Source organism: Notamacropus eugenii, chromosome 1 (assembly GCF_028372415.1).
Source record: "Notamacropus eugenii isolate mMacEug1 chromosome 1, mMacEug1.pri_v2, whole genome shotgun sequence".
In the NCBI taxonomy this organism is placed as follows: Eukaryota; Metazoa; Chordata; class Mammalia; order Diprotodontia; family Macropodidae; genus Notamacropus; species Notamacropus eugenii.
This window is the reverse complement of record NC_092872.1, coordinates 10,411,690-10,433,759: the sequence shown is the minus strand read 5'-3', so window position 1 is coordinate 10,433,759 and position 22,070 is coordinate 10,411,690. Positions and strand designations below refer to the sequence as shown.

The window sequence follows — 22,070 nt, the reverse complement described above, 5'->3', positions numbered from 1 at the left end:
TTTCATATTTAAAGCATTTGTTCATTCATGCTTACATCTTTCGTAGTCTCAGTATTTATATTGTGGTGGAGGACATAAAGACCTCTCCTATATCCCCTATCTACTTTATTCGCAGAGTACCGTATTTATCCCTTTTAGGGGAGACTTGAGGCATGAGCTATATTTAAACCTTTGTCACAGAGATATTTCTCTTAATGGCGGGGGAGGGGGGGCGTGGAGACAATGAACTAAAATATGAGAAAAACTAGATTGCCTGAAATAGGGGGTTTAGTTCCCCAAGGACAAAATTTGGCTTTAGGTGAATCTAGAGCACAGGCCAATAGGGTACCCCTTGGGTCAAGGATAGGAACAGTTTATACACGTTTGGGTCTCCTTTCATCTAGACTGTGAATTATTATTAATAACCAATCATCTGGAGAGATCCTGAATCCCTTCCCCTTTTTTATTTCCCTCATTTAAAAAACTCAGTCTCTTTCTCCTCTACCCCACCCAGCCTTACATGGAATCTCTAATCTAAGGTGAATTCCACTGAATCAACCTCGGGCAGAGAAAGACGCTTTGTCTAGTTTGCCCAAGGCCCGGGGTGGTCTGGAATAGGGACAGATCCTCTGTCCAAGAGCGACATAATGTCATTCTCAGTCTCTCACTGTAACATTCATTCTCTCATCAATTTTTAACCAATTAGAATTGATCACCACCCTCAGGAATATCCCTCTTCCAAGGGCATATAAGCCACAAGCTCCCGTCATGATTATCTTTGGCATTCAAGAAGGTCACTGACCTTTTACTAAAAATGCTGGCATTATTAATAAAATTACTAATTACCCAGAAATTATGTCTCTCAGACTTTTTAAATGTCACAATTGTGAGCTCCATGTGGGCCAGGATGAGCTCGTAGCTGACCTAGTTTATATTTCACCTAGAGTTCTTTAATGTCTAGTGAATTACATAGTCTGTCCCCCAATATCTTTCCCTTTGTCATATCCCTTTTTCTCCTCCCCAGACTGAGTAGTGAAGGACAGACATCAATTATAATTTAAAATACATTTATTTATTGTTTTCATTTTGTTCTCAGGTTTTTGTTATACAAAGGTGTTAAATAACTTAAATACATTCTCCACAGTCACTCAGAATCAGATTTATACCTACAAGCTGTACACATGAGGTAGAGAAAATAATTTAGGCTCTCATAAGACACAAAAAAGAATACACAAATTCTTCATAGGTTAGTGTTCACCTTTCCCAAATGCCTATCTCTTCACCCCACCCCCAGCCCAGGTCCTCTGTCTCCCTCCCTCTCCAACAAAGTTGTTCTTGTTCAAAGCAAATACTAGAGTTCATACTCTGAGCAGGCCAGGCCTGGCTTGGGAAGGGGACAGAGACAATGGGGCTGGGCTGGTCTCCTGGCCAGGCCAGGTAGGGGGATTGATTGATTATAAGAAGGAACTCCCCTAATGAAAACTAGCTTCAGCTCCTTCCACTGGACTATAGGGCTTCCAGACCCTTAAACATCTCGGCCACCCTTATGTCTAGCTCCAGTTTTGAGAGAAATAGAGAGATGCTCACAGACACAAAGAAATGGGGGGGAGGGATGGGGGGAAGGGAAAGGATTAGAGTAGAATCAGAGAAAATCTCTATGCTAGAAAAGCCCCTTCTAGAAGGGGCTTGAGAGATCATCTAGTCTAACCCTATCATTTTACAGACGAGGAAACTGAGGCCCAGAGTAGCTAAGGGAACAGTCACCCAAGGTCACAGCCAGTGCTGAAAGTCAGACCCAGGACCTCTGACAAAAACTCCAACACTCCTTCCACTTAGATGAGATGTATGGACTCTTTCAGATCAAAAAACTGTGATCTGAGCGTGAGATCAAAGGATAGCTGAGAAAATGGAGAGAGGGAGTGAGAGACCCTCGGCCCCATCCCTACCTCCCAGCTCTGGAAACCGTTCCCAGAGAGGCCTTTCAATGATGAGAGGAGGCAGAGGGTGGCAAAGGACAGAAGAGCAGCCCTATGGGGCTCCCAAGTCAAAGCTGGAGGCTGGCAATGATAAGGGGAGGCCCCCTCTGAGGACACCTTGCTTGTTCATTATTATTCCTGGCTTTGGCAATGGAGAAGGGGGAGAACACAAACACACACACACACAACACACCACAGACACACACAGAATCACACAGACCAGACATACACACACATACACATACACCACTAACACACAGAATCATACAGACCAGACACACACACACACACACACACACACACACACACATCCTTGAACTAATCCCTTCTGGAGCTACGGGCCCATTCCACTTGGCCAGAGGTGGGGAAGGACACATGTTCTTAGTTCTTGGCAGGACTGATGGAGTTTCCGGAGAGAAGCTTGAAGTTTCAGGCTTCTCTCTGGATTCCTTCTCCATACATACGTGTGCAGAAAACCCTAACCAGGAATTTTTTCATCCAGGGCATGTGCTAGGAAAGGTGAGGGAAGAATGCCAGGTTGGACACTGCCCCTTGTGTGTGCTGGGTGGTGGTGGTACAGGGGGTCAGGGGGACACAGATTACCATCTGGCACAGTTTCTGGTTTAAACTAACTATTTTTGCTAAGTGCTAATCTCTTTTTTATCCCCACTCCTAAAAAATTGCAAATGCTGTCAGTGCCTCTAAATTTAACACCCTTGGGCAAAGCCCCAGTCACCATGCCTTAGGTAGGGCTCTAAATATCAGAGATATTAAAATGTAGTAGATAGAGAGTCTGAAAGACCTAGGCTCAGCTCCTATCTCTGACTCTAGTTAGGTCACCCTGGGCAAATCACTTAACTATGGTATACTGTAAATACTAAGACTTACCTCTGAAGTCCTTCGTTCTGTTTTGGTAAAAAGGAAAACACTGACAAAATGTTCATGTACATACACACACACATATATACATGTATATTCCTCCCAGAAATCTCAGTCACACAAGTCCAATAAATAAGAGCGCATAGATATAATAGGTACAGGCAGAGAACCATTTCACTTAAATCTGAACATACACACACACACACACACACCACACATAACAATACACACACAATACAATACATAATACAATACATTCACACATAAAATAAACAAATCAGCAAACATTTTTGATTTGTCTTGTTAAAAAAAATATTACATTTTCTTAATATTTTTGAAATAAAGCTAAATGAGATAACTGATTTAAAAAAAAATCCTCTTCCTTCATCTTGGGACCGTCCCCTAAAGAGACATAAATAAATGGATGCCCTGTGCCTTGGACCAGGCAGTCTTGTCATTGAGGGTATGAATAGTTTCATCCCTCCGCCTCAGCGGAGCTCAACAATTTCAAAGGGAATGGGAAAAGGAAAAGAGGAGAGGAGCCCCTCTTCCCTAGCCCCAACTCTTTTGAAAGTTATATCTACCAATAACTTTGGGGAATGTACAGTTTTCTTTAAAAACAATTTTTTAAAAAAAGCCTTTAAACTTGACTTCCCTTGTCAGAACAGTGTGACTGTGTGCACTCTCACTTTCTCCCCCCAAAAATGCATATGCATGTATCTGGAGGTTAAGTAAATAGAGAACAAGTCAAGCGAAACTAAAACCTAACTCAATAACAAAACCCCACCCCCAATCCAGGCTCTGACAACGAGGAACCAGATATCCTGCTAGAACTAGACCATGTGACCTTGGCCAAGTCACTTCTTAGGTGTGGGTCTTAGTGTTTCCTCCTTTGTAAAATGGGTAGCCAGGGGAGTGGGGACCTCGAAGTTCTCTTCCAATTCTAAATCTATGATCTCTGTGCTGTCTTTAGGTCCTGACTAGTATTTCCCCAATTCTGGAGAGCTCAGAATTCATATTCCACCTGTTAGTACATGAGGTGAGTCTGGACTATTTTATTCCAATATTTTTTCTACTTTTTTTTTTTCCTTCTGGACCACAGGAGAATAAACCTTAGTATTTACAATATATAACAGGGAAGTGAGATATCTACATGAACATAAATATGTTTTGTTTTGTTTCTTAAATACAGTGACTCTCCAGGCTTCAGTGTGTGAATTAGGACACCAGGAGTTCCCTCTCAGTAGTTCCTCTTGTCTGCTCCTGACTACACTTTTCTCTAACGATCTCCTAGCTCTTGTCTCTCACCTGTCAAACACGTGGCTTGGAAAAAGAAAAAAAATTATACACACGCTTTTCATATTTATATATATATACATACACACACATTGCTCATATATACATATATACACACACATACATATACACACAAAGAGAAATATACATATTATTTATATATATATATAAAACACTGTCACAAGCTATTGTATTACCCAGTCAACTCCTTTACCCTTTACCTCTAAAACACACAATTAGGCACGACCTAAATTTTATGACCTAAAACCTATTCCAGGTAATATGACCCTGGTATCCATCTGCCTTCCTTATCCCTAAGAGAAAGGACTTCACTTTGACTGTGAGCTACTTGAGGGCATCGGTCATCTTTTGCCTTTCTTGTAGCCCCAGCACTTAGAACAGTGACTATCACATAGTTGGCACTTAACAAATGCTTGTTGACTGACTTCAGCACGTGAGAGAATGAAGAGTAAGAGAGGCACACACAGGCAAGGCCTCACAACTGAGCCTAAAGATACCATGTTCAAACCAGAAGTTTCTTTGGGAAAGTATGTGACAATAAATATATTGTCCTGAGAGCAGGGAGGGCTGCCCAGTCATGCAGCCTTTCCTACTCCATCCTGTTTCAGCTGAGCCAATAAGATGGTGCTTTACAAATGGCTTCATTTATTACACCTCCTCCTCCACCAATCTAAAGCCATCCCCCACCCTCCTTCACCACCAAAAAACAAAAACCAAAAAAAAAAAACCACACACACACACAGGGCAGCCCAAGTCCTTTGTCTCCCCAACCCCACAGTCTTACCACCCCAGTGAGTCTTGATCCCCAAACACCCAAAAGAAATACCATTTGCTTCATAGGATCGAAACCTAAGAGAATTTCTTCTCTCCCCTGTTCCCCACCCCCACCAACCCCAACCCCGAAGTAGAAGCACAACTGTAAATAGGGGCTACCACATGATTCAACCTACCCAGAAGACCTTCTCAAACCCCTTCTTCCCCCAGGCACTTGTCCTCCCATCCCTCCAAGGTTAAGTTCAGAAGAATCTAGCTAAAGGAAACTTGGCCAAATCTTCCAGTCTCAAGGAAACATAGAACAAATCCAATCACTGATTCCACTCACACTAGGAACCCTGGACCACTGACCAACAGCTCATGAAATGCCATAAGAGAGGAACAAAGCTGAAGGGTTCAAGGCCTCATTGAATCCCAGTGCACTCAAGGGCTCCTAGGAGAACAGGGGGATGGGAGTGGGGTTGTTGGATTCCACTTCACAGCTTTATAAGCATGGATGCTTTTTAATTGGGGGAGAGAAAGGTCAGTCCTCATGATGTTCCCCTCTCTACTCAGGCAGAGAGGGCACTGGGCTTCACCACCCCAGAGTACTAAGTGGATAGGAACAGTTTTGTGTCTTTGCATGTGTTTTTATATCTTTCCTATTTTGTTTTATTTGAAAAAAAATTCTTCGATTTAGTGGTTTCCAGGGAAAAACAACAACACATAAAGCAGAGTCAAGGGAAGAAGAAGTGGGCAGGGCAAGGGAGAGGCAGGGGGTGGACCAGCTATACCACTTGGATAGACCATCAATGGACAAAGGCCAACCAGGTACAATCCCCTTATCTAGAAGTAAGGGTCTTACTGCCCCCATTCAGACTCTACCCAACCCTTCAGAAGTAAGAAATGTGCACATGTATGAGACAAGATGCGCAAGGGGGAGGGAATAATCATAATTAATAATAACAATGTTAATATTAATAATAAAAACAACAAATGACAATAAAAATAATCACTGACATTTGCTCTAACTAGAAGAGAAGTGTCTGGTGTCATTCTAGAAAAAGAAGGGAAGGGAAAATCCAACGAACTCCATCCCTGGTAGGACAGGAGCGGGTGGGGAAGGAATAGGGGCCAAGCATCCAATTCCCTGATTCAGACAAAGACTCCAAAGACAGCCTTCTAGTGGTCTTGCTTTCCAAAGTCAGTGATAGTGCTAAGAAAGGGGAGGGGATTTAGGGAACCAGCATGAGCCTTCCTCCTCTGGACTCCTGTCTCTTTGGGGTTCTGAAGTCCTCCCCCATCCCAACACCCCTGTCGGGGAAGAGTCGAGGAGAGAGCCCTAGAACAGGAAGCCAGAAGACAAGGTCACACAACCTTTAAGCCGAATGGGAGTTCAGACCGCCCCTCTCCAAGATGAACCTGTACACGAAGCATGAATTCCTGAAACAGTATCCTCCAACCAGTGGTCAAAGAGCCTACTGCACCTTAGGGCATCTCTCATCATTAGAAAGTCCTTCCCACACCCTGGGTGAAAATCTCCCTTTCTCCAGTGATGAGTCAGTCATGCCCCAAAGTTTACCCTAGGACCCATTTTCAAGCCCAGGCTGCACGCCCTCACTCAATTCCTAATGAGACCGTGGGCAAAGATCCGTTTCTCGGCTCCTGAGGTTACAGGGTGCTGGACTCTGAAAGTCCCTTCCAGCTTAAAAATAGTTTCCTTGCCCCTGGAAGCTCCTTGGGCAGCACTACTGGCTTCAATAAGAGCCTTTAGCTGCCCTCTTCCACCCTGGCCTTGGGGGTAGGGGGGAAGAGAAAGGAGATACCTACCAGACTCCCTCCTCTTCCTCTCTCTTTTCCCTCAGCCCCGACCAAAGAAGGACTGGAGGAAGAGAGTGCGGGAATGGGGGAAGGAGTCGTACACACGTCCTGGACTTCTTGCCTCAGTTTGCGGGGGATAGTCAGCAAGTTATGAGGTGGGAGAAAATGCACAGAGTCGGGAAGGGGGGTGGACAGAGACCCCTATTAGAATAGTTCAGACTGAGTTGACAGCTGGGGTCCCAGAGTCAAATGCTGGGGGAAAAGGAAGGAAAAGAGGGAAGGGCTTGAAGATCAATAGAGCCAGATCGCCCCACCAGCCCCCTGTGTGCGAACAGGCACACACAACCACACACGGCGCACGCACTCACTCACACACACACCAAAGTGCTTGCATCATCAACATTGCCTTCTGAACCCAAGAACCGCCTGGGTCAAAACCAGCGGGTGGGTCTGAAGGCCAGAGTCAGAGCGGAGTGCCTCGTTCCCTCCTACCCCGGCCCCAAATGGGGAGTAGCGGTCAGTCTTTGCAGGTGTAGACCTCCTCCCTCTGGGTGCACTGTTTGCACTCCACGTAGCAGCACCAGCGTACCTGGCACTGGCAAGGCCGAGTCACCACCCGGCTCTGCGTGTTGTGCCCGCGCCCACAACACATGCTCTCACAGTTCTTGTCCTTGTAGCACTTCCGACCAGCTGTTCCCGGGGAGAACCGGCTCGCCAGGCAGAAGCTGGGGGAATCATCCAAGTGCACCAGGTCTGGGGTGCGCGGAAGAGGGTCGGTGCCGGGCCCAGAAGAACCCAGCGCCCTCCGCGGAGGCGGGATGTCTCCGGCCTCGCCTGTCGCCTCGTTGGTTGTGCTCCCCACCTTGAGAGAGGCCTCGTATTTCTGCTTCAGCTGTTTGCCCACCTCGTGGAACGGGGAGAGTTGGCGCCAGCAGGTGCGGACGGTGCAGGAGCCAGAGACTCCGTGGCATTTGCAGGTGGTCTCCACACCAGCCTTGATCACCTGGGAAAGAAAGGAAGCAGGTGGGGAGAGTCATGGGGGGAAGAGGAGGAACCAAACACCCCTGCACCCTGCTCAGCTACACCAGAACCAAAGGGATGATGAGACGGTGACAGCCCTTGGTCTTTGGAAAAACCACCTCATTCCACAAATGTGGGTTAAGCTCCGCCCCGGTGCTACAAGGAATGGCCCAACTCCTGCCCCCCAGAAACTAATAAACCAGTAAAGGGGAGGGGTCAGGGATAAAACAGCCATCCAAATAACAACGAAATTAAGTACAATGAAATCTGGAGGACAGAGTCATGCCTAGAGCTATGAACCATTTAAGAAGGAAGAGAGTATTGATTACTTTCACCAGTGAGAAGGGGAGAGTTAAACCACAGAAAGCTTGATGGAGAAAGTACTATCTGAATTGAGTCCTGAAACAAAGATTTCGACAAATTAACAGTTCATTCAGGATAAGAAAGAACCAGGGAAGGACAGGAAACCAGTGTGGCTGAAATGTAGTGCCCAGCAAGGGGGTAAATTTAAGAGAACCATAATAATGGAGAGCCTTGAATGCCAGGATCCCCATTTATTGGGCATCGCTATTTATTCAGTAAACCATGAGGAGCCACTGTGATCTATGTATTTGGAAGATTACTCTGACAGTACATGAAGGATGTACTGGAAAGGCAGCTGTGGTGGGAGGGAAGGGGGAACCCTGGAGGCGGAGACTTGTTTAAGAGACCCTGTTAAGAGTGGGCAAACAAGAAGTAAAGGTCTGAACTGGAGGTGACAGGTGGCAGTAGTGAAGAGGCCAAGAAATATTTGGATAAGTCAACAAGACTCAGCAACTGATCAGATGCATGGATGAGGGAGAGAGAAGTCAAAGATGACGTTGAGATTTGAAGCCTTCATGACTAGTGGGATGGTGGCTCACCTTCTTTCTGTTCCACCTACCTTCATCAGGTTCACCTTCCTGACGTGCTGTTTTTTTGACATGTCACTACCCTGCTCAAAAGTCATTGCATTTGGACAAAGGTCAAATTCCTAAGCCAGACATTCAAGGCCCTCCACCATCTTGTTTCCACCATCCCTATCTTACCTTCTTCTCCAACATGCTTCCTCCACTCCAACCATGCCAATCTCTTTCCTTACTGCTACAGAGGTTCATGTAATCAAGACTCACCAAACAAACCAAGACCCCCTTCAGCTCTGGTGCCTGGAACTCCACCGATCACTTAGTCTGGATGCCAAACTCATCTGTTGTCCTCCCTTCCTCCCCCTGCCACGGGGAAAATGGGTGTAACATCCCACTTCCTAAACTGGGTCAGAAATCAGTGGGAAGAGCGGGACCTTTGCCTGGCTAAAATAATAACAGGTCCCAATTTGAGAGTAGTTTGGAAGGTTTACAAAGCCCAACCCTTCTCACAGCCCTCTTCATGGAGGCAATATAAGGTTTGTTATTCCCATTTTGCAGAGGGGGAAACTGAGGATCAGAGGAGGACCAGGACCAGGGTCAACACAACTCATAAACCAGGATTCAAACCCATATTTTCTTATTCCTACTCTTCTTCCACTGTCTCAAATGCCCCAAAGAAAGGAAGGACTTAAAGGAACCAACAGTCCATTCTTGGCACAAGGATGACTTGAGAACAGGAAAGAAAACAGAAGGGACAAGATAGCGAGGAACAGCAGATCAGGGCAGAGTTCCTGTTCTGTCTCCATCTTCCTGCTCCCCCACCCCTACCCCACCCCCAAGAGGGATCCGAAGTCTCCGCATTTAGCCTGGGTGCCTTGAACTAAGGATCTCTTGGCAACATGTCTCAAATTTCAGAAATACTTCAACAGGACTCTGCAAAGGTAGAGAGGCTGCCCTTCCATCTTCTGTCTACATGCTTGGCATGGGAATGTTTGTTATTTTATTATATTAAAATTCCACATACTCAAAAGCTAACTGGTAGAGAGGCGTGTTTACGTAGAACTTCTGTTTGCCTCAAATATTCCATACATACTGTTGCCTTATGTGCAAGGGAAATAAGCCCCCATCCATATCTAAGGGAAGCAGGTATGTCAGGTACTGCTGCCCCCAGGAAGCCCTCTCCCATCAGCTAAAATCGAGGTCTCCCTACATTTCCTAGAGTACTCAAGTTGGATCTGTTCATTGAATACTTTACCAGTACTTAGTATAGTACTCCCATAACAGTAGATGTCTAATTAAGTGCATAATGACAAACTAAACTGAATACTCTAGAATTCTAATGACTCATCTTGACCCCAAAGAAAGAAATGATGTCCCTCCTTTCCTTCTGGGCAAAGACAGAGGAGCATTACAGATGCTGTGACTCAGATGGCTAATTTAGCTAACAGCCTTTTTATTCCCATTTCTTTTTACTGTTTTCTTGTTCTTGTTGCAAGGGATGGCATGTTGAGCTGTGGAAGAACAAGGAGATATTCAGAAATGAAGATGATATAAGAATAAAAGACAGCTAGATTGCTTACCACCTCAGGGAAGGGAAGAAGAAACAGAATTTGGAACTCAAAACATTTTTTTAAATGTTAATAATTGTTTTAATATGTAATTGGGGAAAATTAAATATTATTAAAAATAAAATATAAAACCAAAAGACATCAACAATTCATAAAATAAATTCTTGTTGAATTTGATTCAATCAGAAGACCTGGATTCGAGTCATGGCTGATGCTGTTGCACAGCTATGTGAACATAGGCAAACACTCTAAGCCTCAATTTTCTCATCTGTAAAATGAAGATATTATTTACCTCAGAGGGTTGTTGTGAGGAAAACACTTTACACCCCGCAAAAGCACTCTAGAAAGCAGAGAGATTATAATCATGGTTATGGACACACCCTTATGTTCAATGCTGGAAGAGAGAGGTTAAACTCAGATAAGACACAGTCACAGTTTATGCAGAGCTTATGGTGTAGTAAAGCAAACCCTTTGGTTCTAGTTTATACAGCTTTGTGACCTTAGAAATCAAGTCTGAGCCTCAGTTTCTCCATCTGTAAAATGGGGAGCAGGGAAAGACTTGGCATGATCTGCCTCACAGGATATCTGTGTAGAAAATACTTTATATACCTGCAAGTATAGCAGCTATGGATATGTCAGGCAGTGGAAAGAGTTCTGTCGGTGTTTTGAAAACCCTTCAGAGTATCCTGTGTAACACTGATTAAGCCATTTCCTTTCCCTTTGTAAAAATTAAGACACTTCACAGGTCATCTCTAAACTTCCTCTCAGCTGGTCCTACAATTTTAAACAATCACCATTAATATATCTGGTAATTCAGCAACTATTTATTAAGAGCCTATTATGTGAAAGACACTGGCAATACAAAGGCTAAAAGGAAGTAAGCTCCTGACCCCAAGGAGTTTCCTTATTAATGGGGAAAAGATGGCATGTTCTAGATGCATGTTCTACCCACTGAGGGCAGACCCCAAGGCAGTAACTCCTGGACACCGCTGTGCCCAAGGGCCAAGGACAGATGTGTGGCACTGGGTTCCCAGGGTCCAGAGAGACTGGAAAGGTGGGGGAAAGAGAGAAGGGAATTTTGCTGTGTTGTTTGTTAGCCTCAGGGCCAACATCAGGAAGAGACTAAGCTGATGGTTTACATGCACATGGAGGGGCTTGGGGCAGAGACTGAGAGAGAAGGATTGGAGATGATGGGGGCGGGGGGACTAAGGGAAGTTTGTCTAAGCCTGGAGACATATTGCACCCTAATGACTTTGGAATCCTGGCATCATCCAATCCCTTCTCCCAACAACAACCTCACACGCAGGGGCAGGGTTGTTAAAAGCCAGTCAAAGCCATTAGCTGAGATATCACAGACTTGCCTTCACACACCAGGCTCCCACCAACTCCTCAACAGACAGATGCCTTGAAATGGGGAATAAACAATAGATTTAGGGGTCAGCAGACTTGGGATTGAGTCCCTCCTTTTATTACTTGTATGACCTGGAAAAGTCTCTTCCCTTTCCTGTGCTTTAGTTTCCCTACGCTGTAAAATGGGAAGATTGAACCAGATGATCTCTATAGTCCCCGCTACCTCAAAACCTGGGGTTCCTACCCTGACTGCAATCTATGGAACCCCAAGAGGAGTGTGGGTAGATTTCAGTGGGTTCATGAATTTGGAGAGTAAAAAAAAAAAATTACATATTTATTTTCACAATCCTTGGGGGTCCTTTAAAATCTTACAGATTTTATTTCATACACTTAAAAACATGATTCTGATTCAAGGTCCACCGGCTTTAAGGATTGCTAAAGATCCCCTGGCTCTCAGTTCTATGACTGAGTGGGGCTGGCCCAATCTGCTTCATTGCATACACATAACTCAAGGCTATGGGATAGGAAGACTGAACAAATCAGAGAAGAGAAGGCTGTGGAGGATATAACAGCTGATTTCAAGTATTTGAGAAGCTGCCATGTAGAAGGGGAATTAGATTTGGTCTGCCCAATGCAAGAGCGCAAAACTAAGCACCAAGAGGCAAATTTAGGGTTACAGGTAGAGGCAGCCTGGTGCTGCTGAAAAAACCTTGACTACGGAGAGTGAAGACTTGGATCCAAGTTCCAGCTCTTCTGTTTACTCTTTTTGTGACTTCCCTTCCTTGGGATTCCCTTTCCTGCTCTGTGATTGACAGGAGGAAGACTATGGAATGGATAGGGTCGGGGGAACTTTGTGGATGCTTCAAGTGGCCCCTGGAGCTAAAAAGCCTCGATCTCAACCCTGCCATTCCTCTGGCTGCAAAGCCCAGATCACCACGTAAGAACCAGAATCATGGTCAATCCACATGGCAATGGGAAGCTATGTGCTGAACCCAAAGAGACTGCTGTTCATGCCCAACCATAACTCAAATGCAAAATGTGACATGAAAGATGCTATCCAGGACACAGGATGAGAAAAAAATGCCCTCTGAGTGCAGAGCAATAGTGAGGTACTGTGGAGTGCCCGCCAAATGTTAAAGGGAAGGCCGTAAGCATACTGGGTGGCCCAGGCAGGATTTATGATTTATGAGAGACCAAGGTTAAGAGTCATCCGGGATGAGAGGGCATGGATGGGCTGTGATCTGCCCCATTGGAGGGTGTACCCACTGTGATGAAGTCATAAATCCCCTAGAGGATAGTGCCTATTCCCACATTCCTACAAGGTAAGCTAACCCTACATAAATCTCAACTGTTATTCCATTCAGACTTTTTGGGACACATTCAAAAATGCTGAGATTATAAGGGATTTCACCTGAGTGTGCTTGAGGCACACACACACACACACACACACACACACACACACACACACACACACACACACACACACACACACACACACACACACACACACACACACACACCTTTCTTGCCCTCCCTTGTTTACAGAATTATATACTTAGAGCTGGAAAGAAAATGTAGATGGAGAGAGTGACTTGTCCAAGGTCAATCAGCTAGTCAGTGGAAGAAGTCAGGATTCAGACAGGTCCCTCTGACTCCAAAGTCAACCTTCTTTCCACTGTCCCAAACTACCTCTAAAGTTATTTGTGTGTACATGTCCTATACTCCCTGGGAGATTTAAGTTCTACAGGCAGGAAATGTCATTGCGTGTTGGTATTCCAAGGATTTTGTAACTTATGACAGAAGTTTTAGATCTTAGAAACAGAGATTCAAAGTTGGAAGGGACATTAGAGACCACTTGATTCAATCCCCTAATTTCTAGGCAAGGAAACAGGTCCACAAAGGCTAACTAACTGAATGCTCAAAGTGACCCAGGCCAGGACCTGAATCTGGGTGTCCCCAGACCCCAAATGCAGGATACTTTTCATTGAAACTGAAATCAGTTTCAATCTGAATCAGTTGCTCCCGTTCTCTAAGGTTTTCCTTAGAGAATACTTTTCCTCACAATAGACCTGCATGATGCAGGTAATCCCTTTTGCTGTACTTATTTTAAAGATGAAGAGATTGAGGGTCACAGGGTCTCACAGAGGGTTACTTTCCCAAAGTCCTATGGCTAATCAATGTCCAAGCCAAGATTGCAACCCAGGCCTCCTGGCTGCCAGTTCAACACCCCTCCCACTGTCCCACCACTCTATCTCCACCCTATGCCCCCAGATGCTAGAACATTAGGGCTGGGGAGGACCCCAGAGTCCCTCCCACTGCCCCACCAGTATATCTCCATATTATGCCCCCAGATCCTAGAACGTTAGGGCTGGGGAGGACCCTAGAACCTTGAAGTTCAACTAAGTCCAACCCTGTCCTTTTACAAAAAGAGGAACCAAGGTCCAGAGAAATTCTCCAGGACCACTGAGCTGCTCAAGCATTAGGATTGGAAGGCAGGTCTCCTGACTCCCCAAATCTGCTCTTTCAACGAATGCACACAATAGGAATGTAAAGATGAATTCTTCCCCCAAAGCTTGTATCTGGAGGTCTACAGAGACAGAAGTTAAACAGATACAGATACACACACACACACACACACACACACACACACACGGAAGAGACCTTGGAGGTTATCTAGAACTACTCCCTTCTAAAAAAAAGAAAGAAAGAAAAGAAATTGAGAGCTAGAAATGTGAAATGACTTGCCAAAGTCACCCAACTAGCCAGTGAATACCAGAGCCAGGCCTTGAACCCAGGTCACCTCACTCAAAGCTGACTGCTTTTTGCCCTATAGCGCATGAGGAAGCATCCAAATAGAGTAACAGTTTAAGAAAGGGGGACACCCCAGAAAGGGCGAGGGGAGGTGCAGACAGATTCCGAGCACTTCCCCAGGGTCTGGCTCCTAGTCCTTGTCCGAGGCCAGCCATGCTTCAGGGGACAGCCCCAGATCAGGAAAGGGCAGCTTCCTGGGGGATTAGGGAGCTTGGGAACACTCTCTGAGGCGGGAGTAGGGAAAGGAGTCACGTTTGATGATGCTTTGCTGAGAAACCTGGACGAATTTAATTAAAACATCACTTATCCTGGCCCGGTGGAACTAATTGAGTGCTTTTAATATTCTGACTTTTCATTAATAGGTTACAAAAGAGTCATAGTCTAGAGGGGCTTGGAGTGGGGTAAGGGGCGACAGAGACAAGAAAGGAAACTGGCCCTTTCTGATTTAATCTGCACTGGAGACCACCCTCCCCAGCAACGGGGCTCGAGACCCCGTCACCTCCCCTTAAACAGCTGAAGGCGGGAGAGGGGCTTTGGCAGAGAAAGGGGGGAAATTGGTTTTTTAATAAGTGGGTAATTCAGAACTTCTGCTTCCCAATAAAAGGGAGCTCACAGAAGTCCTCGCTCTAATTACCTCATCTTCACACCAGACAAGCTGGGTCTTTCATTAGCTATTGAGGTCATATGGCAAGCACTTAGCAGGACATGACAGGTCTGATGGACTCCTGGGCTGGGGGCACCCCTGGGGGATAGATTAGGAGGGAGAAAGTATGTGAAGGAGAAAGAAAATGCTCTAGACTCCTTGGAAAAGGCCAGCCTCCCCCCCCCACACTGTACCCCCCACCCCCCAGTCAGAGACACACGGCCCCTGTCTGGGGTGGGGGTGGGAAGGGAGGAGGGCTGTGTTGTCCCGGGGATTACTGGCTCAGCTATGAAGCCTCCCCCCAGCCCCGGCTCAGCACCACGGGGCCTATTCCAAAGACAAGCCAGCCGGCAGGCGGGAAACAGGAAAAAGCATGCTGTCAGGGAGATGGGGAGAGACCACCGGAGTGGCCGGGCTCTTCTCCTCACAGGGTTAGCGCCAAAAGCCCGGGAGCTCCCGCAGAGACCTGGCAGATTGGGTAATGACAACCTGGCCACATAATCACGGCGGGCAGCCTCAGAAAGGAAGACAGGCAGGCCATCAGCCCCGTAGCTCCCATTTCTCTAAGGCTTGCACAATGTTCTCCTTACAACGACCCTGCAGAGTACACAGTGCAAAGCTCGTTCTTCCAGTTTCAGAGAGGGAGAAACCAGTTCGGGAAGGCAGCCTGGTATTGTAGAAGCACTGACGTTTGGAACCAAAAGGCTGGGATTCCAATCCCAGCTCAGCTGCCTCTGTGACTTTGAGGAAGTCATTGTCCCTTATCTGTAAAATTAAAGGTTTAAGGTGAGTCGGTCAATGAGCATTTATTAAGCACTTACTGTGTGCCAAGCACTGTGCTAAAGAACATGAAGAAAGGGAGATTAGATCATTTCCAAAGATCCCTCCAGGTCTACAGACCATGACCCTGGGGTCATACAACCAGTAAATATCCACGCCAGGACTCCTGACTAATGATTTTTTCTCCTACAACTCACTGCTTCTATGTTACACCAATGAATCACATAATTCAACTCAGTAGATCTCTAATTCCACTCCCCCCAAGTCCTACCCACTAGCACAGAATCCAATGAGACTATCTCCTTCCTTCTTCTGGACATTCTGCTGACCCAGGATGGTGAGAGGCTTTTTTTAAAGTAACTGCTGTCAACAAACCCCCCACCCCCACCCCTGTCTTTTTCCACATTAGCAGCTGTTTAAGCTGAGCTCCACCCCCCTCCCATCTTGTTCCTGGACAGTGGATTGTTTTCTCATCTAAATGTTAAACTTCCTGTTTATCTGTGTTTAGCTCTATCTTCCTCCACTGAAATCTTCCTCCACTGACTCTTCCTGGGACCAACCGAATGAGATGTGGCAGCTCTCACCAAGCTAGAAGGTCTTTGAGCACAGGCCAGGGCCGCTAAGTTGGTCAGTCCTGAGACAACAGACTAAGTGTGAGGAGGTTCATCACCAGAAAGCGCAGTCACAGGATGGTGACTTTTTTGGTCACAGCAAATCATGGAGCTGTCTATTAAGGTATAGAGGGGCTCTGGTTTGTGTTAGCAAGAAAGATTGGGGATCTATTCAGATGAAATCAGAAATCTTTGGGAAAACTTCATCTTATTGGTTTCAGTCCCTTGTTTACGCCTCTTAAGAAATGTTTTAGACCCTGGATCTGCCATCCAATGTCCTGGCTCGCTCTCTCAACTTTGTGTTATCTGGAAAACTGAGAAGCCTTCCGTGTCTTCATCCAAGTCATGGACAAAACTGTTAAACAAAATAAGATCTAGGAGAGATCCCTAGGCACCTCTACTAGAGACCTCTTTCCAGATGGAGAGCGATTAAATTAGCGATACTTTTGGGGAACCATTTTTTCAATGAACTAGGAAATTACATATATCACTCCACCATTACTCAGCCTACATTCCTCCACAAAGACAGAGAAGTTATAAGACCCTTTTTTCAGAGTCTTCTAAAATCTGTAACTGTACCTACAGCACTTCCTTGATTTACAATCCAGTCAAAAAAAGCAAGTGAGTTTGCTTTGGCCTGACATGTTTATAGTGAATCTATGCTGGCTCCCAGGGATCACAGAATCCACAGTCTCACAAATCACCTGCTCCTATTCCAGGCTACAATTTTGGCCAGAATCAATTTCAACCTCAGAGGTCAGAGGCTACTACTAAGACTTGCATGCCAGAAAGACCAATTAAACACAGATTAAGCTCTGCATGAGGCTACATCCTAGGCACTAGGGCTATAAAGATAACAAAGCACAATGCTTTCCCTCAAGGTGTTTATCATTTCTTTGTGGCCCCTTTAGTCAAGGTGAGAACCCCTTCATCTCCACACAAGGCAACCTGCCCCAGATGGTCTCACCTCCTTCATTCATTCAGCAAGTAAAAATTTAAAAAGCACTGTGTTAGGAGCTAGGTGTTATGGTGTATCCCTTAAAAAAAGTGAGTAAAAAAGGTGAGCCCTAGACCTGGAATCAAGATGATCTGAGTTCAAATCCAGCTTCAGACACTTACTTGTGGGCAAGTCACAACCTCAGTTTTCTCATCTGTAAAACGGAGGATAAGAATAGCACTTACCTCCCAGGAATGTTGAGAGTATCAAATGAGACAAAGTTGGTAAAGCGTTTCTCAGCCTTAAAGTGCTATTATTAATTCATTATTAATTGATAGACTTAGCTATGCCACTAACTCACTGAGTTGGCCAAGGGACATTGAGCCCTATTTCCTTCCTCTATAAAAGAAGAGTCTTGGACCAGGGATGGGGCTCCTGCAGCTTCAAGGCCCTCTAGGTCCTCAAGTGTGGCCCTTTGACTATATCCAAACTTCACAGAACAAATCCCCTTAATGGAAGGATTTGTTCTGTAAAACTTGCACTCAGTCAAAGGGCCGCACCTGAGGACCCAGAAAGCCACAGATTCCCCACCTTGTCTTAGACTCAACAATTTCTAAACTCTTTTTTGGTGCTTACACTGTTAATATAGTTATTATGATTACCAGTGACAACAACCATCACCATATGGTCACATCATTCTTTAAAAGCACATACAAAAGCATTATTTCATTTGTTCTTACAACATTTATTCTTATGACAACCCTGACAGACAGGGACTCAGGTATTACTGTTACCATTTTACAGATGATGAAACTTGGGCTCAGAGAGTAAAGTGATTTGCCCATGGTCACCCCAATGATAAGTGTCAGAAATAAGATTTGAACCCAGATCTCTCCTAACAACAAGTCAAACGCATCAAACTAGCTGCAGATCACTTTCTGTGATCTATGATCACATCCTATGTTCTAGTCCTTTAGAGTCAGGTGGGAAAAGTCAGTGAATATGGAGTCAAAAGACCTGGGGATAATTTAACAGAGGAACAAGTCACTTCATCACAAACACACACACACATACATACAAAACATAGTTTTTTCCTTTTGTAAAATGAGATAAACTGGATGATACAAGTTTTTCATGTTTTATGGTCCCTTCCATTCTGACATTCCATGACCTTTTATGTTCTAAATTGTAGTTAAGTATTGACTATGTACCCAGCTTAGGAGGGATTGAAGGAGAGGAAAAGATGTCATTGCTGCTCTCGGGATGCTTACAATCTAATTAGACAGGAAAGACACACAGAACAGAGAAAGTAAGGGTTATGGGCTCATAGAGGAGAGAAAAATCTTAGTGGGCTTGGGAGGTCAGAAAAGGCTTCCTGAAACAGTGGAGTTTGGATTTGAATGGTTGGGAGGCAAGGAGGACTTCCTGCAGCCACATGGGCTAGGGAACAAAGGAAGGAGACCTTCTATCATGTTGCCCTAAAGTGAGAGGTAGATGGAAAGAGAGAGGGATTCCTTGCTCTGGGTCACAGCCCACTGTCATCCCATGGTGGTAACTGCAGAGAGAATGTATATAGGATAAATATGACCAGGTACACCAAAGACAAATGAAAAGGTGAGCTTTTGAAAAGGAGCTTCTGGTAATAAATACTATAAATCCTAGGGTCGTGAGAAGCTGTGAGACAACTCCTGAAGACTCTTCCAAAGGGGATGTTTCTCTGTTATTCAAGGAAGCTACCCAGAAACACAAGAGAAACATCAGACACAGACTATCGGTCTGTAACAAGGCAGAGTTATACCATGGAAATAACATGGCATTTGAAATCAGAGGATCCAAGTTCAAATCCCAGCAATGCTATGTATGCTGACCATTACATATTTATACATAACTTTGGGCATACATATGCCAGCACAAAACCCTTCTGGGCCTCACTTTTCCCCATATGTATACTGGGAGTTTTGACTAGAAGATCACTTTCTTGTTCTAAATCCAATCATCCTAAGGCAAGTATGACCAGAGAATTGGGATGGTGCAAGGTGAGCCATCTACACTTCTGGGAAAGCTATGATCCACTGAATTCTGGGAGAGAAATGGCAAAGGACTATCTACAAGAACCAGGAACAATGCGTAGAAGTTACAAATTGGTAAATGGGCATTACGTCAGCAAAAAAAAAAAAAAAACCTTCCCAATCACTAGGGCTCTCCAGGAGTGGAATGGGCTGCCTTGGGAGGTGCCCCCTTATTGGAGGTCTCCAAGGTTGGGTGATCATGATCTGATAGGGATGTTATAGCTACTCTCTCCCACCTATTAAATCGCATGATTCTTAAATTCCAAGGATGACCTGAGCCAGGAGGAAAGATGAATACTGAAGCCCTCCTTCCATCCCTTTCTCCCACTCCATCAGGGGCCCCCACTCACCTTCATCCCCACCAGATTGTTGTGGAAGTCCACGCGGGCACGCAGGTCCTTGCTGGACTTCTTTCCCAGGAACTCTTTGACAAATTTGTTGCTGTACTTAAGGTTGTCCCCACAGCCTCCCCACTGCCAGGCCTCCCGGTTCTCCAGGTCTGGCGCCTCATCGCAGGTGCAGCGCTCCAGGCGCCCAGCACTGCATGCTTTAGCCAGGGCGTGGGTCAGGCCGGCTGAGGAGATGGCGTAGAGGAAGGCGGTCTCCTTGAAGCCTACCCAGCAGGGGGACAGGAGGACAGAGACCCATATTAGCAATACTCCACACTTGCCAGCTACATGATCAAATCCCCATCACTGACCCTTGGTTTGCTCATCTGTAAAATCATCCGGTTAGACAAGATCCATGGCCCCTAAGAGATCTCTCCCTGCTTGGACATTCAGGTCTTTGGTCTTATAAGAGTCAGTTAGGATAAGAATTGGGGAAATTATTCCAATATAGAGGGTTGAAAGGACAATTCCCATTGGACCAGAACTGTAGTATTCTAAACAATGTTTAGTGGAGGTCTTATTTGTAAGGTGAACAGAGTACAATTTGGGGGAGGTCAAGGAATCGCTAAGAGACCTCTCAGAAAACCCTGTGCAAAGTCAGGGAAGTTGACAGGCCTATACTCAGTGTCTTTCTACCTTCCCTATAGCTGGGAATAAGACACCTCCAGCATATTATTTCTACTCCCCTACCCCCAAAACTTCACTCCAAAGCTTAATATCAGAGGGGAAAAAAGCTGATAATTCCTGCTAAAATGTTAGTGACTGATACAGGCTGAATGCTATCTCACCCAGAATTAGCTCCACAATGACAGGACTATAGAATGCCAAAGCCAGAAGAGATGTTAGAATAAAGAACATGAGAACTGAAGGAGGGTAGTGGTTGTGGCCAATGTGACACAGTTAGCAGAGTCAGGATCCAAATCCAGGACTTCTTGCTATAAATTCTGCATGTGTATGTCTGCATGTGTGTGCCTGCATGTGTGTGTTTGTGTGCTGGGCCTGGAGTCAGGAAGACCTAAGTTGAAATCTAGCCTCAGACACTTGCTAGCTGGGTGACCCTGGGCAAGTCACTTGATCTTGTTTGCCTCAGTTTCTTCCTCTGTAATATGATCTGGAGAAGGAAATAGCAAACCACTCCAGTATCCTTGCCAAGAAAACCCCAAACAGGGTCATGAAGGGTTGGATGTGACTAGAAACCACTGAACATGTGTTGGGTATATGTATGTATATATGTGTGTTTAACCACCAGCATCCCCAGAAAGAAGACTAGTAGGTAAAATGTGTCAGGGAGAGGTGAGGAGAAGGAACCTTCCCTCCCACTCCTCAGACCACACTAAGTTGACAGCCTGGTTAACCCCCTTATTTACTACTTGCTGGCCTTGGTTTGTCCAACCATAAAGTGGGAGCACAGCTTCTTTGTTGATACCCTCCCAAGGGCTTAAGAAAAAAGAAGAGAAATCCTGGGAGGGCGGGAGGAGAGAAGGGGGCATACCACAAGGGAGAAAGGAAAAGGGGGAAAGGGAATGGGGAAAAGGACGAGAAGAGGAGAACTCTGCTTTGTACTTAGGAGACAGTGAAGAGACTGGCTCTATTTCCCAGGGCCAGGGCACCACAACCACCTCCCACCTTCCCCCATCCCTCTCAGAAGGGCTGGGTAACACACACTCAGCATGTGTCCAGAGTCATCAGAAACCTAGGCCGGCCAGCCTGGAGCCCTCCCTACCAAGAGAAACCTGAGATGTACCACTGCTTTGAGTTCTTGCTGAGGCACCTCACAGCTAGTCAGCTTGCCCTGCCCCCTCCTCCTCCTCCTCCCCGACTCTCCACCCTCACCACCCATCCCTCAGCCTAGGACAGCCAGGGGGAGGCAGCATTGTCTAACTCCAGAGGCAGGGGACCAATAGCAGGCCAGAAGACCCTCCTAGGCTAGGAAGAATACCAGTCAACATCTGCCAGCTGCTCTGTAAACAGCAGGTGTGTCCTCCTTCCCAGAGTGGTCCCTGAAGAACAGAAACCTTTCAAAGGCTGACAAAACATTTTCTCCCATTACAAAGCAGTGCAAAGGTCATTATCCCCATTTTACAGAGCAGAAAACTGAGGCTCTCAGATGGACTGAGAAGGAGGTGAGCAGAGAGTATAAGCCAGACCTTCTAAAGACCTGTGCTTCTCCTACAAGAGCAAGCAGTTCTCCCATTCACCCCCTCCCCTTTCTATTTCCTCTGCCACCACTATCTGTACAGGACCTTGTTATAACCCACCTAAAAATACCACACCCTAATAAAA

General features: G+C 45.6%; 1 protein-coding gene across 1 annotated transcript in view; it reads right to left on the bottom strand.

Annotated features, from left to right (window-relative positions):
• Nucleotides 1–1,029: 1,029 nt before the first annotated feature.
• Nucleotides 1,030–22,070, bottom strand: part of WNT9A (Wnt family member 9A) — an 87,246-nt gene continuing 66,205 nt past the window's right edge. Inside the window, exons 3-4 of the mRNA XM_072653055.1 lie at nucleotides 19,749–20,011; nucleotides 1,030–7,728 (exon numbers count right to left, since the gene is read on the bottom strand). Of these exons, the coding sequence (XP_072509156.1) occupies nucleotides 7,243–7,728; nucleotides 19,749–20,011 (749 nt within the window). The 3' untranslated portion in view covers nucleotides 1,030–7,242. The remainder of the gene's footprint in view (nucleotides 7,729–19,748; nucleotides 20,012–22,070) is intronic.